The sequence below is a fragment of the Boleophthalmus pectinirostris genome, unplaced genomic scaffold (genome assembly GCF_026225935.1).
Source record: "Boleophthalmus pectinirostris isolate CB_2022bp ecotype Guang Dong unplaced genomic scaffold, ASM2622593v1 HiC_scaffold_15, whole genome shotgun sequence".
In the NCBI taxonomy this organism is placed as follows: Eukaryota; Metazoa; Chordata; class Actinopteri; order Gobiiformes; family Gobiidae; genus Boleophthalmus; species Boleophthalmus pectinirostris.
The window spans coordinates 23610489-23635555 of NW_026571070.1; the positions used below are offsets into that span (position 1 = coordinate 23610489).

The 25067-nt window shown below is 36.5% G+C and overlaps 1 protein-coding gene across 1 annotated transcript in view; it reads left to right on the top strand.

The window, feature by feature from the left end:
* The window catches only part of plxdc2b (plexin domain containing 2b), a 71593-nt gene that overhangs the window by 38448 nt on the left and 8078 nt on the right, over nt 1–25067 (top strand). The window contains exons 3-10 of the mRNA XM_020935715.2: nt 946–1092; nt 3019–3088; nt 10707–10829; nt 15434–15552; nt 16396–16495; nt 21687–21782; nt 21957–22038; nt 25006–25066. Coding sequence (XP_020791374.2) covers nt 946–1092; nt 3019–3088; nt 10707–10829; nt 15434–15552; nt 16396–16495; nt 21687–21782; nt 21957–22038; nt 25006–25066 — 798 coding nt within the window. The remainder of the gene's footprint in view (nt 1–945; nt 1093–3018; nt 3089–10706; nt 10830–15433; nt 15553–16395; nt 16496–21686; nt 21783–21956; nt 22039–25005; nt 25067) is intronic.

The following is a 25067-nucleotide window of genomic DNA, read 5'->3' on the forward strand; positions in this document are numbered from 1 at the left end:
TACTTCCTTACATGGAATATGCATCCATGGCTGTAGGGCATAACCTTTGACCCCATGTAAAGCAACACAAGCATCCTTCCTAACTGTGTTCAGGAAACAATAAAAGGCAGACAGACCGCTCCCACATGCTTTATAAAAGTCTCCTATAAAAACAATCTGAAGTCTGCAGCCTGCTCTCGACTTTTAGGAGTGGAACAAATGCACTTTAATGAACTTCTTACTTTGTTAATTTAACTATGCAGATTACATCAACTTGTGTTTTTATCAAGACTAAAGAGTGGAAGAATGTGTATGCTGAGTCAGTCGATACAGTGTGATGCAATATCGTGAAATCTGGGGATGTAAATTTGCTGAAAACGTCCTTGTGGCGCCCAGACTCAAACCGACTTTTCATCCATGAAAACATTATTATGGTGACAATGATGTAGTGTTATAATGATAAAATGTGAAACTCGATAATATTATCTAGGCAATAGAATGTGATTTTCAATATTAAATCTTCTTTATATTATTTTATATTATGTGGCCTTATATCTGTGTATTCCCTATGGGTTACATAGTGCTCCATGGGCGTATACTAGTCTTGTTCTGACACAAGATTATTCTAAAACTATTCATGAAAGGTTAATATTAGAATTTGGTAATGATACTTGCTCAAAGAGTATCAGTACTAGTTTTTGATACTTTTGATAACCCTATTATGATGTCAAGTTGTTTTCATTTCATTTACATTTTTAGATTCCTGATCAAACATTTGCTATGTAATTCAAATATAACTACTATTAGCAACCACATATACTATATTTCTTCAACTAATGCTGTTACTGTCCAAAATATCAGCTGCTTTTTGTAGTGTTTGCCACGAATCCTTCCCAGTAGGTCAGTTGGGCCCATTGAACTTGTCAATATCACATTTTAACATAATGTCTGTTTTTTGTCATTCAGGAGGATACATACCACAATTACTACACTTCCAAAACATACGGCCCTTCAGATCCCATGAGCAAAGACTTGTGGGTAAATGTCGACCAGATGGACAAGGAAAAGGTGAAGATCCACGGAATTCTGTCCAACACGCATCGTCAAGCAGCAGTAAGTCAAATAGAAAAGTTCAGTTTGGGCACAGTCAACTCAGAAAACTCTTGTATAGTAATTTTTATTTATGAGCTTTTTGAATAGATGTTTGTAATTCAAGGTCAAACTGTATGTGTAATACTAGTTTATTTCCTTCTCAAACATAAACATTCAAAAATAAGCACATTATTTTCAGGAAAAGGTGTTCTATTAAATTTCAGTGTTCACAAATCTTCTCCTAAATTGTATTTTTAGCTTCATGCTTATAATAACTATGCTGCTAATTCTTTGAAAATGCTTCACTGGCCACTATCCTATTCTAAGTGTTCAAAAGCAAGCTTCAAATATTCTTGTTCTTTCTACATGAAAAATGTACTTAAATTCTAAACTTAATTATCAAGGAGCCAGAATGAAATTTGCTAGCATGTCCTTTTTTAATGTAAATTTTTGTATGCCTCTGTGCAGTCTAAATACATCAAAGTCTGGATGGCAACCAAAGTGCTGTCAGTTAATATATGATGTAGTACGGTCAATAGTAAACCATGCACTTCTTTAAACTTTGGAAAGCTTTAGTGTGAGAGATCTGTGGGTTTAGCCCGTCACTTGTGCACGAGCAGGTGACTGGTGTGAGGTGCATACAGATGAAGACACAAGGCTGGGGTAGGAGAGGCAGCAGTCAGCCTGAACAATGGCCCCTACAAAGGAGAATAGAGCCCCCACATTGTGTATTCTGCTGCTATAGCTTCATTCATGTAATGATGGATCGAACTATAGTGGTTAGACGGAAGCTATTCTCTCTAGCTGCACAATAGGCAAGTCAGATCATTCCTCAAATAACAAGGAATGAATGCAAGGTAATTCTGATTTTGTCTTAAATCAATAGGAAAAACTTGCTACAAGGTAAGCCCGTTTAAAAATGTGGATAATGTGATTGATGTGCGCTACACGTGAAACTTGAGCCAGTGTGTCAGACGGTATAAAACAAATGTATTTTTTATGATGGGGGTTTAAATCCAGCGAAACAGCGCAAACCTCAAAGTGCTAAAAAGGAATGGCTGCTTGGAGGTGGCACTGTACCGCTGCCAGCCCTTTGGCCTGGCCTCTGAGAGAAAATGAGCCCATGAGGTTGTAAAACTAAACACAGGCGCAGGGTCAACTCCAGCAGAGAGACAGGGAGAGGGGAAGTTGTGAATGGTCTGTGTGAGGCTTGTGTGGTAGGCCGCAGGATTAGTCCCTCCAGTGTAGTCCAAAAACATGCATGAAACGCCTTGTTTACTCTGTGCTGTCCATCTCCATAACATTCTGTGGCTCTGTATCCAGCCCGCCTTTATAAGATTTTAAACAACGTAGGGAGTGTGCTGCTAATTTGAACCAGGGTATTTTATAACCCTTCAGTTTTTAAAGCCTGCTGGATGATGCTAAGCTAATAAAAATGAAAAAAAGTAGGTAAGACTGGTACCTCATTACAAAGTCAATTACATGAACTCACTGTATGACGGCAAAGGATTTCTTACTGTAATGTAACTGTGCAATATATTACATTTATTACTAGCAATTCTCTTTTGAGGTTCAAAAACTTGTCACCAATTGTTCTTTGTTTTAAAGCCAGAATGAGTTGCAATGATACCCATCAGTATTGCATTAGGGTAAAATACTGTACATCCTGTGCTGCTATTCTTTTTAAGAAATGCAGGATAATACAGTCTAGGGATCTGAAAGGCAGGCTAACATATCAACATAACAAAGCACTTTTTAGCATAAGAATATTCATACACAAAGTCTGAAACTGCAGTTTAATAGTATAAGAGTGACTTGTATGATACATGTTGTTGCCGAATGATCAGGTTCATTTGATACTGCTGACATAGTTAACTGTTTGCAAGACAGTATTTTAGTTACCTTAAACATGTCATCTTTCTACCCGGTCTGTTTTTTCCCTCACAGAGAGTGAACCTGTCTTTTGATTTCCCATTTTATGGACATTTCCTGCGTGAAATCACCGTGGCGACTGGTGGTAAGTGAACACAGCTTTCAGACTCTGAAGCAGCTATTAGTATTATTATTGGAAATACTCTATGTGCTTGACAGATTAGACAGTTCGCCAGACATTCCGTATTGCAAGGTTAGGAAAATATCTGTATAGTCATTTTTTGTGGGAAATTCCATACTAAATTACAAGATCTATGGTTGAATAGCAAAAGAGTAATTGTGCAAACCACCAAGTGCACTGTACCAGCCAAGCAGCTATAGTCAAGCATTTACACCTCGCTGGGATTGTCGGCTAGACAAGGGCTAGAAAAACAAACCACTCCCGAGAGTCAGCGCTGAGGACTGATCGCTCAGACTGGAAAGAGGAGCGGCCGTGCCAAGTGTCCAGGCAGCACACCCTGATAGAACCACTCGGATAAGGGGGGAATAGATGCTTTATGTGCGGCTTCAACACGTGATCCACCAGGCGTGTTTGCCAGAGACTACAAGGTTATTTTCCACTTGAGTCTTGACAGCAAAAACCACAACACCACAACCATCCATTATCACATCAAAAGACCAAAGAGCTCTTCTTAGCCAACTATTTCAAAGACGCTGCTATGAAGATAATAATAAAGTATGCTGGGTAGTTAGCTTAATTTCGTGGATTCACTAAAAGTTGGCGTCAATGGGTAGGAATAGTGATTTGCAGAATGAATGTCTAGAGAGGACGGGAGATAGCTGAATTTGCATTGCAGACAGAGATGGAGGAATGAGAATGGGGAAAGCTATCTACTCCTCACAGACCTCTGGGGCTTTTGTCTGCTGGGCGTTTCTGTTCCTATGCCTCTGCTTCAGGGGCTATCACTCTGGCTGTCCTCTGAGCAGACAGCCTCTCCTCTCTGTATTCAGTTACATTTATACTGTAGAACTGTCCTCAGGCCAGTTAATATGCTCATTTGTCCACACTGATTGCACTTTATGGACTTACATGCCTAAATGCCACAGACTCCAATTCACAATTCACAACCCATCTATTTATTCAGTGGAAAAATATCTTAAATTAATGTGAGAGTGTTTATAGATATGTTACATCAGAAATCACTTTTATTGAGGTGCCCCAATTTGTTTAATATAATAAAACTGTAAAAAGGGCCACACATTAGTGCTACACAGCTTGATTTATGTTCAGCTGCTATCTGCTGTAGAAATCAATAAATATGCTTTTCAATTTACAATTTCTTGAAATTTTGGTATTTCATATAAATGTTGTAAATGTTATAGTATTTTTTTTTTTCTGTTTTGTCCACTATAGGCACCTGTAGCAACACCAATGTCCACTAGTTTTTGGAGAACTTAAAGGACCTGTCACTGACTTTTATTTCTTCTAGTTCAAGAAAATGTATACAGTGTAGTATATTATAAAAGTAGCTATTTGGAAAGAAATGAGACCTAATGCTGCTTTTTATTTAAAAAATAGTAGGATGAGAACCCTAAGGAAGCAACTACCAGGGAGACAAAATTTTATCCAATAAGATGTGATGTTGGATGAGAACCATGTGGAGAGAACTGACCTTTAAAGCCCTAAAAGCTTTTAATTGAAGAGATGAATATACTTAATGATACTTAAAGTGTCATTTTGAGATGTATTTCAATACACACTTGCCCTACTTTATTGTACCTGTACAAACTTTAAAACAATGCACCTTTGAAGCATGAAAAATTATCTCAGAAATCCTCTTTGTGAACTAGTCAAATCTGGCAAAGTAGCTTAATAGAGAATGCTTGTTTTTGTCTTTGAAGCCTGTTTCTGTAAAGCACACAGCCTTCAGACAATGCATAGGCAGCAAACTGGGAGCATGGCCAAGTGAAATATCTGAGCTTTAGTGCACTTTTATGGTTTTTGCATTCAGTCAATTAGAGATTAGTCTTTAAATGGATGACATTATAAGAGTCAAGTTAAGCCTCGGGTGCTGCTTTCTTGTGAGCAATTGCTGTTGTGGTGAACAGAGTATTTTGTCGGTTTCAAGTGTTAACAGCTTTACATGGAGAATCCCACATGATAAAATAGTCTTATGGTTTTTGAGCAAAGATGTAAGAATGTGGGAATTACTCTGCTCAGACATAATAAAAAAATGAGTGAGATAAGATATATCAGCACCCTGTAATGACTGACGGTGACACTAGGGTTTACAGTGTGTATTTAGTATTTAGTGTGTTTTATGATCATAAGACAGCTTGTTTGTGATCAACATGAGGACGTTCATTATTTGTTGAGAGCTAAGAATTATGGTCAGTAATTTATGTATATAAGTCTGGCAATGATATTTTCTGATTGTTACCTTTATTGACACCAAAATAGTTGAATATTTTATAAATTTTTATTCACTTTATCTAATGTCTGCCATTTGATAACGCTGTGGCCTGTAGAGCCACAATTCCCAAATCATTATTCCTAATGATCATTTAGTGAAAGTTGTATAATTTGGCTTGTTGTTTCTGTTGGAAACCATTCAATAGTATGCAAATCAATTATGAAGCATATATTTAACTACATTAAATTTTAACTGAACTCAGTTATTAAAGTTATGGTTAACCAGGCTACCCTGACATTGGGTTATAGTGACATCTGCTATCTATTTCACTGCCACTTGTCACTTTGGGCACCTTAAAAATATAATTCATTGAAAACGGTGGTTTGAATAAAGTGACACAATCTCTGAAAATAAGCAGCCCGTTGTAACTGTGGCGATATCTTGCATTACTTTTATTGTCTGCTGTGCTATTTCGGATGCCAGAGATGCCAGGATGTCAAATGGCACCACAATTTTAGCCTGGCACTTGCTCCTGCCCACTCATATTTTCACTTGACCTTTTCATCGGCCACACAAGACTTATTGGATGTCAATAGCAACTACTCTAGCCATTTCTCAGGCTCTGTGTTTTTGGCCAGGCCAGAATCTCATTCATTGTTTACATCAACAATTCTGTTTGTGCCCTCTGAAGGCCATTATATGTTAAATGTAAGAAATTGTGCTCCAATAATGCTAAAAAATGTTAGACCTTTACTTTAACTTGAATTTTTAGTATTTTTTATAACAAGTAGCTGCTGTTGCTTCTGCCAAACTGTTTTAATTGTTGCTGTTATTTAATCTAATCTAATTTTGGCTACTCCCCTTTTCATCAGAAGTTATCAGAGTGAACCAGTCCATTATGATTTGGCAGATTATTACCCCAGATGTCCTTCCTGTCAGAACGAACCACATAACTGTGACCTACCTTGTCTAAATATTTATTAGATTTTTATTTATTTATTTATTTTTTACGGAAGTGTTATTTAAGAACCTTTTACAGATGTAAAAGAATTTATTTTTTAAAAAGTTTTCAAATATCCCTTATTAGTTATCCTTTCTTTTTCCATGTTGACAGACTGACTTCCAGTTAAAAATAAGATGTCTGTGAGCATTAGAAAAACAATGAATTTTTTTGTGTGTTTGGGCATATGTGGGTATATAGGGTGAGATGGTGTTAAATACATTGGTCATACAGTTAGACAGAGATGACATGACCATAACGTATGGACATGTTGCTTGAAATAGGTAATGGATGAACTTAATACTAGTATATTTATGTGAGTACTGTATTGAGGTTCCTATATACAATCAATATACTTTTGAATCAAAACTACGCTGAATCACAGTTTTCAGATAATGATTCTGGATTTCATGATGCAATCAGCCATATGTAGTAGAAAAAAAAACTTTATTTTATTTAGTTTATACAGTGTTTAAAAGACACAAGAGTACATAAATGCCACCTCTTTCTCTCTATTGTCCGGCCTGGCCTTTCCCTGGCTTTAGAACAGCTGCGATCAACAGAAAATATCCCGTAAATTAAACTTAGAAAAAAAGAGCTTGTCCAAACATGGCATCCAATAAAGTGAAGATTTAGACAACAGGGCTGCTAATTCCTGCTTGTGATTTCTTTACTTCTTTCAAACACATGGCTCCCACATTTTTAGCACATTGAAAGTCTGTGTGACCACTTTTAGAATGTTAAATAAGTTGCATTGTGAGTTGGTAGGAATGAAATGCGCTGCTTTGTGTGTGGTTTGAAAGTGAACGGAGAAATGGAGCGGTAGTAGAGCAGAGATAAGAGATGTTTTTGTCAGGGAAAAAAGATGGAATGTGCTGGATTGTGGCTCATTTAGAAGATTAGGTTTGTGTCCACATCAGATACAAAAGCTGAGATGAGATAGTACACCTGCACAGTCTACATGTCGGCATCTGCTTTCATGACTGTACATTCATATAGAATTACATCTTCCTTTCTGAGTTGTTTGTATTTAGGGACTAAACATGTGGGACATGTGGTGTTATGCAAGTCCCTCACCAGTTTCAATATAAAGTACGTATGACAGATTTTCATGATTCTCAAAATTTGACTGGGATTATAATTATTTTAAATATAAATTATAGTTTTACACCAATTAAGAAGCAATTTGCAGAAAAAAAGATTAAAAATATGTTGAAAATTACAGGAAGTGGAGCATTCTAAAACACACTGATGACAACACACTTGGCAGAATTCTCTCCAAAAAAACATTTTTTTCTGATACTTACTAAATTAAAATGCTTTCTCATTCTTATATTTGTATTTGACATGTAATATTTTTTTGTGCACATTAGAGAAGTTTTGTTAGGTAACAATTATGGAATTCCCTTGTGTGTCACGATTTCCAACCATGAAGTAAGCCTAAAAAAATGCCAAATTTGGAAAACGGGTGTGAATGTTTTAATATAATGATCTTAACCTGTGTTTTAATAAAATCAATAGTGTAACTTTTCATAGGCACTTTAATCTTAGTGGTACTTAGTGTGTCACTTTATTGGCAGTGGTGGGTGGGTTAGAAGGTCGCCACTATCAAAAAAAGCAATGACATCTCCATGGAGACAAGCATCATAAAAGTCACAAAGTGTGCCTTTAAATACACAATAACCACACATAATGTCAGTGGTGCAATAATGGTAAAGTTCAAATCCTGTTCAAAAACACTGAGGATTTGGTGAAAACAAGTCACCAGTGAAATACAGAGACTTTTTGAGCAAATGTGAGGCTAATGTCATCGGAACAAGTATGTTTTTCTGTAATGTTTGGCCTTATTTTTCTCAGGAACATTTTGTTTACTCCAAAGCAAGGGCACCTCTTGTTAAAATATTAGTTTATAAATGTCTTTTTTATTTGCACGCCTTAGTCGATTAATTTAACATTGAAGTAGCTTTGAGCCACTTTGGATACTGTGTACGATTTCTGTCAGCAATAAGGCTGTCAAATGTATTGTAATAATATGTAATACTAATCAATGCTAAAACTAGTATAGAAACTAGATACTCATTTGAGCAGGTATCAATACTAAAAAAGTCATATTTAGCGGACAGAAATGAACCTTTCCTGAATAGCTTTAGAATTATACTATAGTAAGTAGTAAGTATAGTAAGTATGAGACCACATAGACATACAGTGTGGATCACTATGGAACTTACCTGGACAACTGAGGGATTACAATTTCTATGGATATGTCATTGCTCTGCCTAGAATGTTCCATAATACAAGATTAAATAGCTCTACCTTACATTTATAAAATTAGCAGTGGTTTTATAGCTCAAAAATATTTAGAAAAACAGGCATTCTGACTGTGAGCCTCTCCACAGATCTGACCTGTAACTTTGTCTGGTTTGGTCTCCATGATGATATAAAGGTTCAGTACCATACTGTGAAACATTCCAGACAAAGCAATAACATCTCCTTGCAGAGAAGCATTTGATAGACCCTCCACCAGAAACATTACACAATGCCCCTTTAATGTTTAAAATCATATTGTATTGTCTAAAGAAATAGTGTTTTTTTTTATTATTATCATGGTATTGAGTATCTCGTATTGAGTATTTTCCTTAATATTGAAATTGAGTTTGAAATTTTAATATTTAGTATTAGATATACAATAATTCTCTATCCTCTTTGCACTTTTTCCTGCTTTATAGACAACCAACTAACTGATTCTCTTCTGCTCTTGTTTTGCATATAGACACATTGTTGTCAGTACATCATTGCTTGGGAGGTAGCTGAAGATTTTCCTTATGTTTTGTTGGCACTGGTTTACATTGTGATAGATATCCTCTTGCCACCCCCTACTGTGTTAGCAGACAGACTCACAGCCTTTGTAGCTTTGCCTTCAGTGAATTTTTGCACAAGTAGCTGGTTTTTTTTTTTTTTTCATACATGTCTTTTCCAGTTGCCCCCAGGCTGCATCCCTTTGCCATAAAACGTGGTGAGTACTTTCAGGTGTCAGTCAGTGTGTGGAGAAAGTGCTGTGAAGAATTTTACCTGCTGGCAAGTCTCCTCCTCCAAAGCAAATAAAAGTAATTTCAGTGTGTGCAGAAACTGAAAATATTTAGAAACTCATTTTGCTGACTGTACAAATCTTTTGTCTAAGGGGAGACGTAGATACATTTGATTTGACAGCGTATTTTTCAAGCAGTGAGAAATCTGATCTCCTCCTTAAGAGCTTACCTCAAGATTCTAGCCCAAACATGTGTAGGCCAAACTACTGCAAACTAGCAAGTACTTAGTTTTCCAAATATGGATATGTTGCCATTATGTTGCTAATGTAAGTGCATATTATCTCTCAAGCTGTTTCTCAGTGTAATTAGACAAGGCAAAGTTAAAATACTGTACAGAAAATAAAATATAAAATACAATACAATACAAACAATGGATCTGGGTCTAAATTTAAAGAGTTTTACATTACAATATTGATTCAGTACTTACACTCTGACCACCATTGATTGCATACTTACACAGGTGAATTGAATTAGGTGTCTTGACCAAGGACACAATGACAATATACTGTAGTCAGACTGGTGAAAGGACTCTAATTATTCTTATGAAATAAAACACCCAAATGATGCTGTTTCAGATTTGTTATAATGTTGTTTACTCATCACAAACATACTTGGAATTGTGTTTTGTTTCAATCACACAAACCCTACATATTAAAGCTGAATCCTTTGGGTAATTTCATTACTGTAATTACAAATCTTTACTGAACTAAAGATAAAATGTATCCGTGGACTTGAAAAATACCATTACAAGGTGGAACAGAGCATTTTGACCTTTAGAAACAGACTAATAACAAAGCATTACCCAAATATGTGTGAATGAAAGAAAACAGATATGTTTGTAATGAGGTAACAACATTATAACATGGTTTAAAGTTCACAAGAGTCAGCACAGGACCTGTAATAAAGCTTAGATGATATACAGTTGATAGGTTTTCCAAATACTTCCTCAAAGAAAGTATCATTCTCACATAATAAGCACATTTACCAGTGGCCTGTGCAGGATCACTCAGCTCACTCTGCAGCCCTCTGGTCGGCTTCTGCTCCTGATCACAGATTATGGCACTAATTAATAGCTCTGAGAAGTCTCCTGCAGTGTTGAGGCACAAAGACAAGTGATGGCTGTTCTTTAATGAGCCACTTTTAACTCTGGTCCACAGGGCAGTGTTGTTGTCTGCTGCAAAGAGGGTTCATTTAGAAAGCTATTATTGCAAGAGAGAAGAATGGAAATGTACTGTGGTAAAGTATTGTGTGTTTGTCCCACAGGTTTTATCTACACAGGGGATGTTGTTCACCGGATGCTCACAGCCACTCAGTACATTGCTCCACTGATGGCGAACTTTGACCCCAGCGTCTCCAGGAACTCCACAGTTATCTACTTCGACAATGGTAATACTTTTCACTGTATGATTTATTATAATGCAGTACATATAATTATGGACTGTTAAAATAGGTTATGCATTCAAGAACCATTGTGCCATAAGCTAACACTTGACTGCTCTCATACACAATAATGATTATGCTCAATTTTAGTCTTGTGAATAATGCTAATTATAGTTTGAAATGTCGACGCTGAGACTGCAAGTGTAACTTCTGCTAAAAATTGTATTGTTGCTCACAGAATATAGCCTCACCACCAGGCAGACCTATTTCCTTTTTAGCATTATAACTTCTCAGTTTTTATAACAATCCTTTTAAGAAAAGAGAACCTTTATTTGTACCAAAATGGATGAATTTCAAAGTTGCAATGAAAAGTTCAAGAACAGCAGGAGAGCAAAGATAATCAATCAAAAATGTAATATAGCTATTATATAAGCTAATATAATACTAATCTAATAAATTATTTAGAATTAGAAATACTTTGAATATTAAAAGGGTTTAAGATTTAATTTAATAAAATACAATACTTTGACCAATAAAACATTATAACATTTTTATTTAATGTTGCTATTGCTTCCTGTTTTTTATTCCAATAGAATTTGATACAGAGATAGTAAAATAGGCATACAATTGTAAAACCCAACTCAAAGACTAATTCTTTACACATCAAATGTCCTACTTGTCTAAAAGGCTGCCTCTTTTGATTGCATAGTTTTTTTCCTATACGATCTCTGAGGACTACAGTATTATCCATCATGTCAGTCATGTATCTAGTCTCTGAGCTGCAGACAGAGCCACAGACCAGCCTGTGTGTCTGAGGCCCATAGAGTGACAGCAGTCGATTCACAGCAGCCTGCTCCTCTGCACACTGTCCATCCATCACTGTCCTGCCAATACAACACCACACATTTATTCTATATGTGTTGTGTGTTGGACTGAGGTCTTTGTGTAGATTATAAAGGACTAAAGACAGCATTGTGTATTGTGTCCGACAGTGATGACGGAGTGAAATGATATTCTGGTAGTTTCTGCTCAGTGTGTTGTTTTATTCTTTTTTTAAGAAAACATCATTCATTATAAGTTTGGTTTAGGGTTATACAGGTAATCAAATGTTAGTTTCAAATCGAGTTGTAAACTTTTCAAAGGATCAAGGATCAGCATTTTTTTTTTATTAATGGAGAGGTTCACAGCCATTGTTTCCATAAAAGTAAGTGGTTTAGAGCAGAGTTCAGATTTTTGAGGAAGAAATTGGAAAATGTTTTGTGCTAAATGGCAATTTGTGTCTTTTGTTTATGATATTGGAATGGGAAAAATCTATTTGAAAATTGTGCTTAGCCTACAAGATGCCACACTGCTCAGCCCTGGGATAGTAAGTTTTAATCAAACACTACAATTCTGACATTGTCATGTTTTGCTCCTATTGCTGTAATCAATAATAGGCTTGATTAAATATAAATAAGAACTACTGGTTTCTTTTAGTGATTGCTATATTGATGAAAGTATGGTGATAATGGAATATATGAGGTAGTTGATGCAGTAATCTCACATAATCTTCTCAGTATAAAATTAAGTGGCTTAACTCCAACTCTAAAACTCATTACTGGCTCAAATGCAAGTTAAATACTCATTTTCAATAGCGTAAAATTGTGCTGGAACAGAATATCACCATGCTGTAAATGCCTAAATTACAGAGTGGCCCATGCAGAGTCTTTCCATACATCTCCCTGTGTTGTATGTGAAAAGACAATAAACCATATGAAAGGGAATCTACCACAGTGAGATTGCAATCAGACTGAAGGGTGGTCTGTGGGTTTTCTCTGTTTGTTTTACTACTGACAAAAAGGTTAGTGTATCTCAATGCCCCATCAACTCAATTTGATGGTTTAGCCATAGAACTCCAGATAGCAACAGTAGCAGTCCCCTTGTTATTTTAAACCAGTGCAGCAGGAATTTCAAGTTAGCAATAGTGCTGTCATGCGATTAAAAAATTTTAGAGATTAATTAATTATGATCTGTAATTAATTAATCTAATTAATCTCTTTTTAATCTCACCTAAAAATTGCTCAGAAAAGCCTTCAATTTGAGGTATTTTCATTTAAATTCATTATTACATTATTGTGGCAGATCAAAAGACTGATATAGAACAAAAAAAGTGACTTTATAAAGTCATTTATTGTTTAACAAAGTTTAACAGATGCAGTCACTTACATTCCACAGTATCATCATTATTATTACTATTACTAATCTGCAGTGTTGGGAAGGTTACTTTTAAAATGTATTCCCCTACAGATTACAGATTACATATCCCGAAATGTAGTTTGTAACTTAATCCATTTAATTACTTAAAGTGAGTAACGTAATTTGAATACTTTGGATTACTTGATATTGTCATGCTTTTTAAAACTACATGAATGTAGCAACCGCATCCTGCAAATGTTGTTCTTGTTTGTTCTCTTCAAACTGTCTGTTGAGCCCAAGTCTCCATGAATAAGAAACTGTTTGCTGTAAAGTAGCAAAAACGAGGAAATCTGAACATAATAACTTTTGTCTACTCAAAGACAATAAAAAGTCCAGTCTTTCCTTAACCATATTAAAAATATTATTGATAGAGAAATGCTTTATATATGAGATCACTGGTTTTAGTTCTGGTTTTAGTTCTGGTTTAGTCCTGGTTTAGACCTGGTTTTAGTTCTGGTTTTAGTTTTGGTTTAGTCCTGGTTTAGTTCTGGTTTAGACCTGGTTTAGTCCTGGTTTAGTCCTGGACTGGGTTAGTCCCGGTTTTAGTCTTGGTGTTAGTTCTGGTTTAGAGGCGCACAGGAGGAAGCGCAGTTTACGCACGGGAGCACGTCGGTGTCCGCGCAGTAACTACGGAAGGAAACGTGGTCCGCGCGTTCTCAGGTTAATGACGATGAAGGTGTGTGTTTGTGTTTGTGTGTGTTTGTGTGCGTGTCCCCTCATGTGGCAGGTCACTATAGGACAGTAGTGCAGACATCATGAGCCTGTGCAGGTTGTTTTCACCAGTGACATTTAAGTTGTAGGTGATTTTATATTTGTTATTTTCTTTTATATTTCACGTCGGGAGAATAATTTCCAAGACACGAATGTGTTTTTACCTGTGCACTGCTGCCTCTGTTCTACTGGCTCTTTGACCTCGTCCATTGTGCGACTGACGCCGCCAACGTTAATGTGACGTTTACATCGCTCTTACTGCGCGCGTTTTGTGTGGGTTTCCGGCAATGAGTGGAATTACCGAAATAAAAAAATGTATAAATGTGTTTTTGTGTGTGTGTGTGTTGTTGTCCCAACAACACATAAAAACAGATTTTATAATAAAGCAACTCACATACAGAAACAGTAAAGTTAGAGATTAAAAATGAGATTAACGCAATTAAAAAACATAACGTGCTAAATATGACTGTAATTAATTAATCGCAATTAACGCGATAATTTGACACCCCTAGTTAGCAACAATTTGACGGTGCACTCAATCTTCTCTCCTTATTGCACTGCCATCATCACTCATTTCATTTTGCATTGCACATATCCTACAAGATTAACATGCATTTTTACAGGGCCTCAAATTTTCTCTGCTAAAAATGCACATTTCGTATTCATCAACACTGGCGCATGGATTAGCAACAGATTTATTACAGGGTTCCCTGTACAAATTGATGGCTGTGTGCTCCGACCTTGCAGGACAGGAGGTAAATCTGAACATGCCCTGGAGGCACAGAAATGGATGAGTTGTGTTAACAAACCTTTATTGCCCTGGATCACAGCCAAATGACTGTAGCTCTAAGGGCTCAATAGATTCCCTCAAGTCCACAATAACTCTGCAATGTGTGAAGAGTAATGCGCTAAGGCAGGAGTGACTGCAGTCTCCTGGGAAAATAGTGTTGATTAATTTCTGTAAACTGTTGGAAAAACATACAGCCCCAACTTCTTTCAAATTCACTACTTTTTAAAGAATAACTTCTAACTTGTTTCACCTATTTTTGTTGCTAGAACATTTTATTTTTTATTCATATAGTGATCACTATAGCATCTGCTCTGTTGTAGGCCTATGTTTGATGCAGTTATAGTAAACACTAAAATATAGACAGTGTATACTCTAACATCTATTGCAGCATTCTTATAAACCTTGCTTTATTACAAATTTCAAGATACAAAGAAGCTAAAAAAAACAAACCCTAAATTGTTAGATTTGAGTGATTTCCTTAAAACTAATTCTGACTTTTATTTGGAACAGTTTTTGGTGCCATTACAACTGTTTTGCCACCTTCAAAAACACTTTAGATGCCAGAAAATCAAATACTTTATCTGAAAATAAGTTTTCACAGCTCCCTTCAACACTTCAGACTTCACCTTAAGTCCAGAGAAACTCCTAGTGTTATTTGTTTTTGTCACAGTTAATGTCACTGCTATCTCCAGCTCTGGTGAAGTGTTTCCATATCTGTACCAATGCTGCTTTACTGTCAGTCATCACATTCCCACTGGAAAAAGTTTGTTTTGTTCAATGATATAATCTTCCAAACAAACATGAAATAATTGTAATCTCCCTTAATCCACTCTCCCTGCACTTTTCTAATATTAATGTTTGGTTTTCATTTCAGGCACAGCTCTGGTGGTGCAGTGGGATCACGTCCATTTGCAGGACAACTATCACCTGGGCAGCTTCACTTTTCAGGCCACGCTGCACAACACAGGGCGCATTATATTTGCATATAAAGAGGTATTTTTTTGTATCTCATCTTAATCTTTGATCTTGACATCTGTGAGATTTTTATCATTGTTACGCCAGCTAGTGTCACAGTTAGAGTTCTCTTATATCCTACTTATAAGTCAGTGGACTAACTAAAGACTTGAAATGAAATAAAAGCAGCCAGTGTCAGCCTATAGTCTGCAACAAGACTCCTTTTTTTTTTAAATAATTGTAAAGCTTACAATAGGGGTTTTTATATCATTTTTTGCTCTTGTTATATGTCCTTTTCACATAAGATCAAAATTATACTTGATTGCTCTGCTGCTACTGATGGTACAGTATCTTTAACTAGCCAAGTCTCTTTTGATCAAAGAAAAACATTAATTATGTTTCAGTCGATTATAGGGTTGTCAAATGTATCGAGAATCATCTAGTTATCGATACTGTATGTATGTTGATTACACGAGAAAGAGTTTTTTATTTTCATTGTGGTATGTATATTGATTATTGAGTATATTCCTTATGATCTACATCGAGTTAAAAAAAAAAAAAAAACTTTTAGTTTTGTAACAACATTTTAGTATTGTAACAACACTTCTCCATTTTATTTCATATAGTCTTGTTTTTCTTTTTGTCTAAAATTCTAAAATTAAATGATAATTGTGACATAAGGCTATTCAGAACTAGTATTTCTGTCAGCAGTGTACGTTGTGTTTTGAATACCAACACTATTCATGCCAGATACGAACGGATATTGCACAGTAAAACGAATGAATGGATTGAATTTGCAGCACTGTCACACTGCCCCTATTTCTCAGACTGAGCAGCAGAGCTGTGGTCATGGTAGTTGATTTCTGCATATTGCTTTTTCAGATTCCCATCGAAGTGTCTCAGATCAGCTCTGTCAATCATCCGGTAAAGGTGGGCCTGTCTGACGCCTTTGTGGTGGTGCACAAGATCCAGCAGATTCCCAGTAAGTGTCATTTTAGCATGCTAATTATACATATAACATATATACATGAAGAAATAATCAGGACTACTTAATAGAAAAGGGTTTATATACTCTATCAACCTCAAACTACTGATGATGCTGAAATGTTTCCAAGTTTTCAAATTAACAAAAGAATATATATATAAATTAATGGGTCAAGATAATATGTGAAGATACCACGAAGGCTCTAAGTAGAAAAGGTTTTATTCCTTCATTAACTGTTTTATTTGGATTATAAAGATTTATATACATGACTACATAGAGGACAAGCAGTGAGTATTGCTATAGTGCCTGGACAGTTTAATCTGCCTATTTAGTTATGGTGAGGTGTTGTTTAATCATACTTTTGTGTAAGCATCCTTACAATTTTGAGATTTTTTACCAGTTACACTCTATGTCTTTGTCTATGTCTTAAGAGTGTCACTATATCTCTATATCTCTCACACCACCTCTCCCAAGACAATTATTTTGATGATACTAGATAGAAATGAAAGTGTTTTTTCTCTTTTATCATGGTTTTCTGTTGAAATATGTTCGTGACAAGTCTAATTGAGGTCTTATTGTCTTTTTCCACAAATAAACATCTAAATAATTACATTTTGGTATAATTTAATGATTACCAAGTCAGCACTCCATGGCTCTTTGTTTAGTATCCAGAGATCCCAGTGAGCCTCATCTGTTTTGCTTTAGCCTGGCCTGTCAGCAGCTCCTCTCCCACACCACTGCACCTCTCCTGGGGCAGAGTGGGCAGAGCTGTGGGCACCCCTCCAGAACTCCTCTGTACCACTCACTACTCACTCAATGGTTGCGATTTGGGCCCATTAAATTAAAAACAAATGCAAGTAACTTAGTGGCACTTTTATCCTGGGGCCTTGCTACAGTAATGAGGTGTCAAAAATGATTTATTCACTAATTTAGATAGTGTGTGCATAACATGGGGAAGCATTTATTTGTCAAATTTAATATTAAACAAATGTAAGGAGGGGAGGGGTAATATGTTTAGCGGAGCTGTCTCAGGAAAGAGGTTGTGGGTTGGATTCTTGAGCCAGGTGACAGTCTCCATCATCCTTAACATGCACAGAAGGTTCATTCCTCCAGTGCTCTTGACCATACACTTAACCTTATTTTGAATCATGAACTGTGTGCTAACCACATCTGCAAAGTTACACCAGCTGCATTGAGCGATAGGTCAAACACAACAAAAAAACAGCTCAAGCATATAAAAATGAATTAATTCATATTTTGGTTAATTTTTTATTTGGATCTGATGGTAGTCTACATTTAAAGAACCTTTGCCTTGAAAAATGGCTGAACATTAATCATAAATAAATCATGATAATAGATAATATAACATCCTCTCAAATAACAAAATATATTATGATTTTATGGATAGAAGATAAACTTGTTAAGCCAGTAATTTAGACCTGCTACAAAAATGAAATGTATTATTTTAGAAGTTCATATGTCAGCCTTCTCTCAGATGTTGCTTTTGATTGTGTTTAATGTGAATGAATGAGAATGTGTTCTGACCTGAATCCTGATTTTAAAATATCAATTGCAAATCTAATCAAAATTGTAAAAAAAAAAAAAAAAGAAAAAAGAAAAAAAATTCCAAAATGATGTAGCCCTAGCTTGAATATTTTCACTTTAGCTGGTTCTTTATAAAACATCTTGAGACATTTGCCCTCCCCTTTTCTTTTAAATCCATGGATCTTTGATGCCAGTGACACAATGTGATGAAATCAGCATGTCGCGCTGTAGCTCTCGTGAAATCTGGAAAGAAACATATTGGGAATGTCAAAGTTGAATGATCTCTCCAGCAATTCTGTGTTCTATGTCATATTTGAAATACAAAATGCCCTTTTTTCTCAAGCTAAAAACACATTATTAAATCAGTTCTGGAAATCTTACCTGACAAAACATAATTAGCTACAACTGTGAACAAAATAAAAACACAAATTCAAGTAATTTGTATTTCAGAGACAAGGTTAATGGGTCTGTGCTATTTTACTCAAGTCCAATTCTTCAGCAAGAGGGACGATTTTACATTATGGACCTGTCAGTTATACGTAGATTTATGGCCAGGGATGATCTGGGTTTCTAAGTAGGGTACAAATATCAGAGATTTCATCGCTGTAGTGATTCATATAGCGATGCAAATGCTCTATAATGGAGAAGTAATGGTTGGAAGTGGGAAGCTAACCTTTCAAAAGAGCGGGGATCAGCATTTTGAGCAGTGCTTATATAGGATGGTTTAGTGGTTCATTTCTCCAGGACCTCCAGCTTTCGGACTTCACTTTCCAACAATTCATTTTGTTGGGTGGATAGAGTTATTGTGTGATGCAATATTATTTTTCTCTACGTTGTCCATTTGGAAGAATTGAATTTCAGTATTGCACTTTATAGACTGAGTAAAGTTTTATTAAGACAGATTTAATATTATGTTCACTTTGGTCTCATTTTACACAGCGCTGTATCTTTTATAGACTGGAAATGGATTTCTCTATATTTTTAAAACTATGTATTAGACCATGTTGGTTTATATTTATTTTTGTATTATAAATTTTCCTTGTGATTGAATCAAGATTTAATTTGGCTCACAAGATTAAATCTTGAGCTGCTGTTCAAAAAAGAAAGTCAGCAAGAGACATCTATTTACTTGGTGAGACAGAAAGTAGATAACATTGAATAATGATGATTTAAAAACCACAAAAATATGATTTTTATTGGTTTTGTGGACAATATAGGTAAAATTATGTATTACTTGAGTTCATGTTTCAACTACATAGATAAACACTTAATGTGCAATGCAAGATGAATATTTCTAATCTACCTAATAGATATTATCAATCTCATAATAATTACACACTTTTAGATCCAAAGCTTACTATATCATGTTTTGATACTCTCCGACTTCAAAGCCTGATTGAGCATTGTAGAGCAACCATGGCAACGAGAGGCATTTTAACCCCAAGGGAGGTAGGATTAAGACATTTCAGTGTGTCTGCTGGACTCTGGGACATTAATGAAGGGGAGGACGGAGGAGAGGAAGATGTGTGTGTGTGTGTGTGTGTGTGTGTGTGTGTGTGTGTGTGTGTGTGTGTGTGTAATTAACAGATTAGGAACAGGCCCATGTGAAGATCCAGGTTTAAAGTGTGCTTCCCCAGACATGCACCACCATCAGTCACAGTTATTCAATACCACCTCTGTGTCATTAAAGCTTCTCCACCAGAGTGGATTAAAGATGACTCCCAGAAGAAAAAAATAAGTAATTTATTAAAAGCATATTTATTATATTTTTACCTTTAAGATATGATCTAACTAACAGAATTATATTAAATTAATGCATGTTTGAGTAATTCTGAAACACCTTGTATTTGAGGCTTGAGCGTGCAAAAAATATTGCTCCTACCCTCTCACCCACAGCTCTGTGCTATTTTTGAGTAGTGTAGACCCTGGGTCATAACAACACAACTGTTCAAATATATAATAATAGTTGATCACAAATAAAGCAAATTAAAAAGGAGTACTCAAAACAGTGTCATTAGGCCAACTGAATTTAGTTTGTTCATTTCTGTGATCATCCTACAATTGTTAAAAATTATAATATTGTTATACCTGGAGTACCTGGATGAGTAAAAATTAACTTGCCAAAAAGGAGAGTTTATAAAGTAATTATTAAGTTTGTTGTTAAGTTGTTTAATAAGCTTTTGTAGCAGTAGTCTTAGCACTGTTAGTAGTAATTGCAAACGCAGCAGTAGTAGACATAGTGGTAGCATTCGTAGTAGCAGAACCTTTTCCACCTCTGTGTGTATAGTTCATATCTGGCTTCTTCCATAGCTCAAAGCCAGCAGCACTAAAGTTTACCAGGTTGTGCTAGTCTCCTCACTGCAGCTCAATATCCCTGAGCAGGATGGGGGATCTGACCCTCCTCTGAACTCCCCCGTGTCATTAGGCACCTGATAGCCCCTGCACCGGAGGAGAGAGGAAGTGTGTGACCGGGGGGGCTGAGGAGGGAGAGGAAGGTGCTCTTAAACCTGGACTAGCTTTGATCACTCGTCCTGTCGCTAATGAACACAAGCAGCTCTGCAAGGGAACAACATCCGACTACCAGAAACACTTGACCAATGTACCAGGAACAATAGCAATGGATTTCAATTGGTGCATATCTAATTCTGTTTGTCAATGGTGTAAAACATTGGTTCCCAATTTTCTTTGTCTTGAGTCCCCCCCTAATCTTTGTTTAATTCTCTGAGTACCCCCTAGCTTGGGTAATGTAAACTTTTTATTATGTAAGTGGGAAGGGGATGGAACCCATCTCCAGATCTTGAGCTTGGTTTAGTCAGGGCTAATTTAGCTAGAGAATTCAACCTGTCCTGCATGTTTTGGGGTGATAGATTTAACCGGAGTGCCCAGTGGAAACTGTGGGCAGGATTGCTCAATTGTGATTGCCAGATTATTAATTAATACCTTTTTTCATCTCTCTCTGTTACATCAATGCATCTATTGATTGTGGAAAAACACAATTGTTTGAGAGCTTCTTTGTTTCTTTGTATAGAAGAACTTTATTATTACTTCAGTGAAATAAATTTAGCAGTACCATTTTGTCGTAAACAGAGATTTCATGGTGTATAGATCCACATCATGGGCTGAGTGGGACCATAAAATCTAAGCGTATAAAAGTCCACATTGCTTTTAAAATACCATATTGCTATTTCCAAGGAGTTATGTTCCTATCTGTTCAGTTTTCTTTGCATTCACAAAAGATTCCCATGTCCTTTCCTGACATCAGTGCCATGATGCTAGCAAAGATCCATGGCCCAGATAAGCAGCAGCACATTTCACCCTAACGTGGGAGAGTTATAAACCAACAACACAATGAGGGTCGATGATGCACCTAAGTAATCGCTCCATCTTTGTCCCACTGATGACTTGATGTTACAGATGACTCAAGCACCCCATTTTTGCCTTGATTGATATTCCTTCCCTGGAGAAAGCTACTGTCCTCTGCCAAATCGTAGACCGACACTGCACAAAGAGAGAAATAAAGTGTTGCCAAAGCGCAATCTGACCTGACTCTATCCTTTTTTCTTCAAGGACTTCGGGTTCTAGTTAAAGGAAAATTTGTCATCAAGTTTGTCAGCTTTCACAAACTTTTTTCTTCTTTTCATAGATGTGAGACGGCGGACCATTTACGAATACCATCGCGTGGAGCTGACCAAAACAAGAATCACCAATTCTACAGCTGTGGAAATCCTGCCTCTGCCCAGTATGATTTTACCACTTATCTTCAGTCACAAGTCTGCCTGCTGTAATAACATGCATTTCTAATTGTCATGTGTGAAGGGCTTTTAAGCCACACTGGAATTCAGCTGTTTGTCAGAGAGGTCAGCCTGGGTGTAAATTGTACGTCTGACCTTTTATGACCTTTCTCTTTTTGCAGCCTGTCTCCAGTTCACCAGCTGTAGCTCATGCATCTCATCGCAAATCAACTTCAACTGTAGCTGGTGCCATAGACTCAACAGGTTGGTCATCTTTAAGTCATATCACACCTAAACAAAAGCATAAATTACATTTTTAATTCTTTGAGTGACCTGAGGCTTTCTGAGGCAGAAGATGTATGATGATTGCCCATTTTTGATATTACAATGTGTGCATTCCCTTTGTGGAATTTGTCAAACATGGAAAATGCTGCTAGTTTTTGAGGAATTTATACATATAACAGAATTAAGCATGCATATGGTAATATAGTGTAGAGTGAACGTGGTTTACAGTACACTCCATTTCACAATGACACACGCCTGTACCAGATCAAAAGAACGCAGTCCAATGAATATTACATTTTGCTCATAAAACCACCAAAGTCACATTAATTTAGAATTCTTTTTCAGTTATTATTTTTTGACCTCTCACCTGCTTTTCTTGCTCTCTTGTACAAAGACTGACTCAAAGCACATAAAGTTCTAATTTTCATCCACAGTGGTGTGCATTTTGAGTGCTGCTGTCTCATTAGGCTGTCTTTTAATTGGACTCCTAACAGCGTTAATATCTGAGTGTTCAGCCTCACTTTGGCTTCAGCCACTCTTTGAAACAGCAGAAAGCATGCTTCATGTGCGCTAATTAAAACTGTGGTGGCCTGTTGGCTCCAGGGTTAATGAAGGGCGGCTGACATTTTAAGAGAACAGCCCTGGTGAACTTCCCTGACTGTGGAGTGATCAGGGGCGAGGGGGACACTGCCTTCTCACTCTCAAATTATTGACTAAATCCGGGGCTAATGTGTACAGCTGCTACTGAAACGGGTTAATAAAGTGTGACATAGATCTCACTGTGGGCCTGGACTGGCAGTGAAATTATAAGGCTGAGATGGGTCAGTTCAGAGATACGTTTTTCATTGAGGTGAGGTTTGCAGAGACTATTATAATTAAATGTTTATATACTTGCTCTTTGTTGATGAGGAATGACCCTATCTTGCAATAGTATAAATAATAAAACATGGACTCAAAGCAGGCATCTACTAATTCTGGTGTCAGTGTTTTATCCACAAGTCATCATTTTAAAATACTGTAATATAACTATACTATGCTTTTACTGACCCCTTGTGGCCAGAGGTTATCTTTAGCCTCAACTTGCAATTGTAGTGAAACTGAGTAAATATTCAAATGTCTGGATTGTTTTCAGTTCAACAAACAATCAACAAATCTTTACTGCCAAATGAAAGTGAAAGTAATTATTGCCAGAGTGATATTTTCTTTTTTGGATTGCTTACAATGACAAACCTCATCTCATTTCTCATTAAAGTCCTGTGGCTCATTGATTTACATGGCGCCCAGCAAATAGGATTGGCACTGAGAGAAAAAAACAACTCAAAACACAAGCTCTCCATAGGGACAGGTTAGAATAGACCTGATGTAAAATGGCGTCTCCTTCTGCTTCTCATTTCTGGGGCTGAGCGACGCTGTGCAGAAAAGGAGAGAGGGGATTAAGCTGAAGAATCTGTCTCGCCTGATCGAACTGATGAGGCTGTGGTATTTTTCAGGAAATAAAGGGAAGAGGATGATTAGAAAGCAGCAAAAATGGCCATTATATAAAGCTATTACCATAACAATGTGTAGGAGAAATAGAGGTCTGATGGTGTCAGATGGGCACAATTGTTAAAGATGCATTATGTAACTTTTCTAGTGGGGGATACAGGATCTGTCCCCATGGAAATGTTACTGATTTGATTGTAATGTTCCACAGTATGGCATAAAATTGATCTATTTCCATGGAATTGAACTTATCTATTTTCAAGACAAGTTAATGACGCCAGTTGCTAAGTTACAAGTCTGATCTATGGAGAGGTAACCCAACTGACAGTAGGAATGCATGTTTTCAAGATGCATGCTGTGGGACATTCTAGGCAAAGCAATATCTCCATGGAGACAAAAGCTAAACAGTGCACCTTCATAGTAAGCTTAGGGGTTCGGCTGAGGTTGCTTTGAGTGCTTTGAGCGGTATTGCTCAGACTTGTTGAATAGCCCAGGTGTGGATGTTTACTGTTATGGTAGCAGTCTGGCATGTTCATAAAGTTATACTTTTCCATTTACGGCCAGACAACCTCCCTGTTGCTGGCTTGATTACTGTCTAGCCTTTGGGTTTATTGCTACACCATTCATATTACCTTGACCTGATAAACTATTACATAAAACTGTTTATACTTGATTTTTATAATGTTTACAGTTTAATAAGATACAGCTGGTTGAATTATACCACTTAAAATGCACTTTGTAATAGCCATAGATAACTACTCAGAAATAACAATAGTATTTTTTTCTCTAAGAAGCAGAATACAGCTCTCTCATAAAAGGGATCTTAATTGTGTGGATTACTTGATTAAAACAAATTGGCTCTGCATGCACTTGAACAGTTCAGCGTAGTGGACAATTAATTTCAAAATTGTGTCTATAATTTGTTTTGTGAAAGCTCTCGTTGTGTTTGGGTACTTCAACTTGGGTACTTCAACATTGTAAAAATAAAGCATACATGAATTAAGTTGTGATTTTATTATATTTTGTATCCTGTCCTATCCTGTATATATATATATATATATGAAAAACAGCCGTATATTAAAAACAGCCTTACGTGAGCATGGGTGACAGGCAGTGACGTAGGCTTTTGGGCTGAACCTTGTATATGATTGTACTGCTAACTGTAATGAGAGTTTGAATGCTGCAGTGCCTAGGAGGGATTGCAATATTACTCAAACATGCATTAATGACATATAAAACCACTTCAGGCATGTTTTTGATATGGGAACAAACTTATCATGGTAGGGAGCTCCAAAAAGTCGATTTTGCATAATCCCTCTTCTTTAATAGTTTATTTACTCTGACTTGCATCAAGAATGTGAATAATTCGCCAACATCTACATTGCTTCTGATACTGCTAATATTTACTTTAAACTAATGAGATGTATTATGTGTAATTCATTAGCAGATGCTTGTGTCTTTTAGATGCTCCAGTGGCTTTGACCGACACCGACAGGACTGGGTGGACAACAGCTGCCCGGATGAGG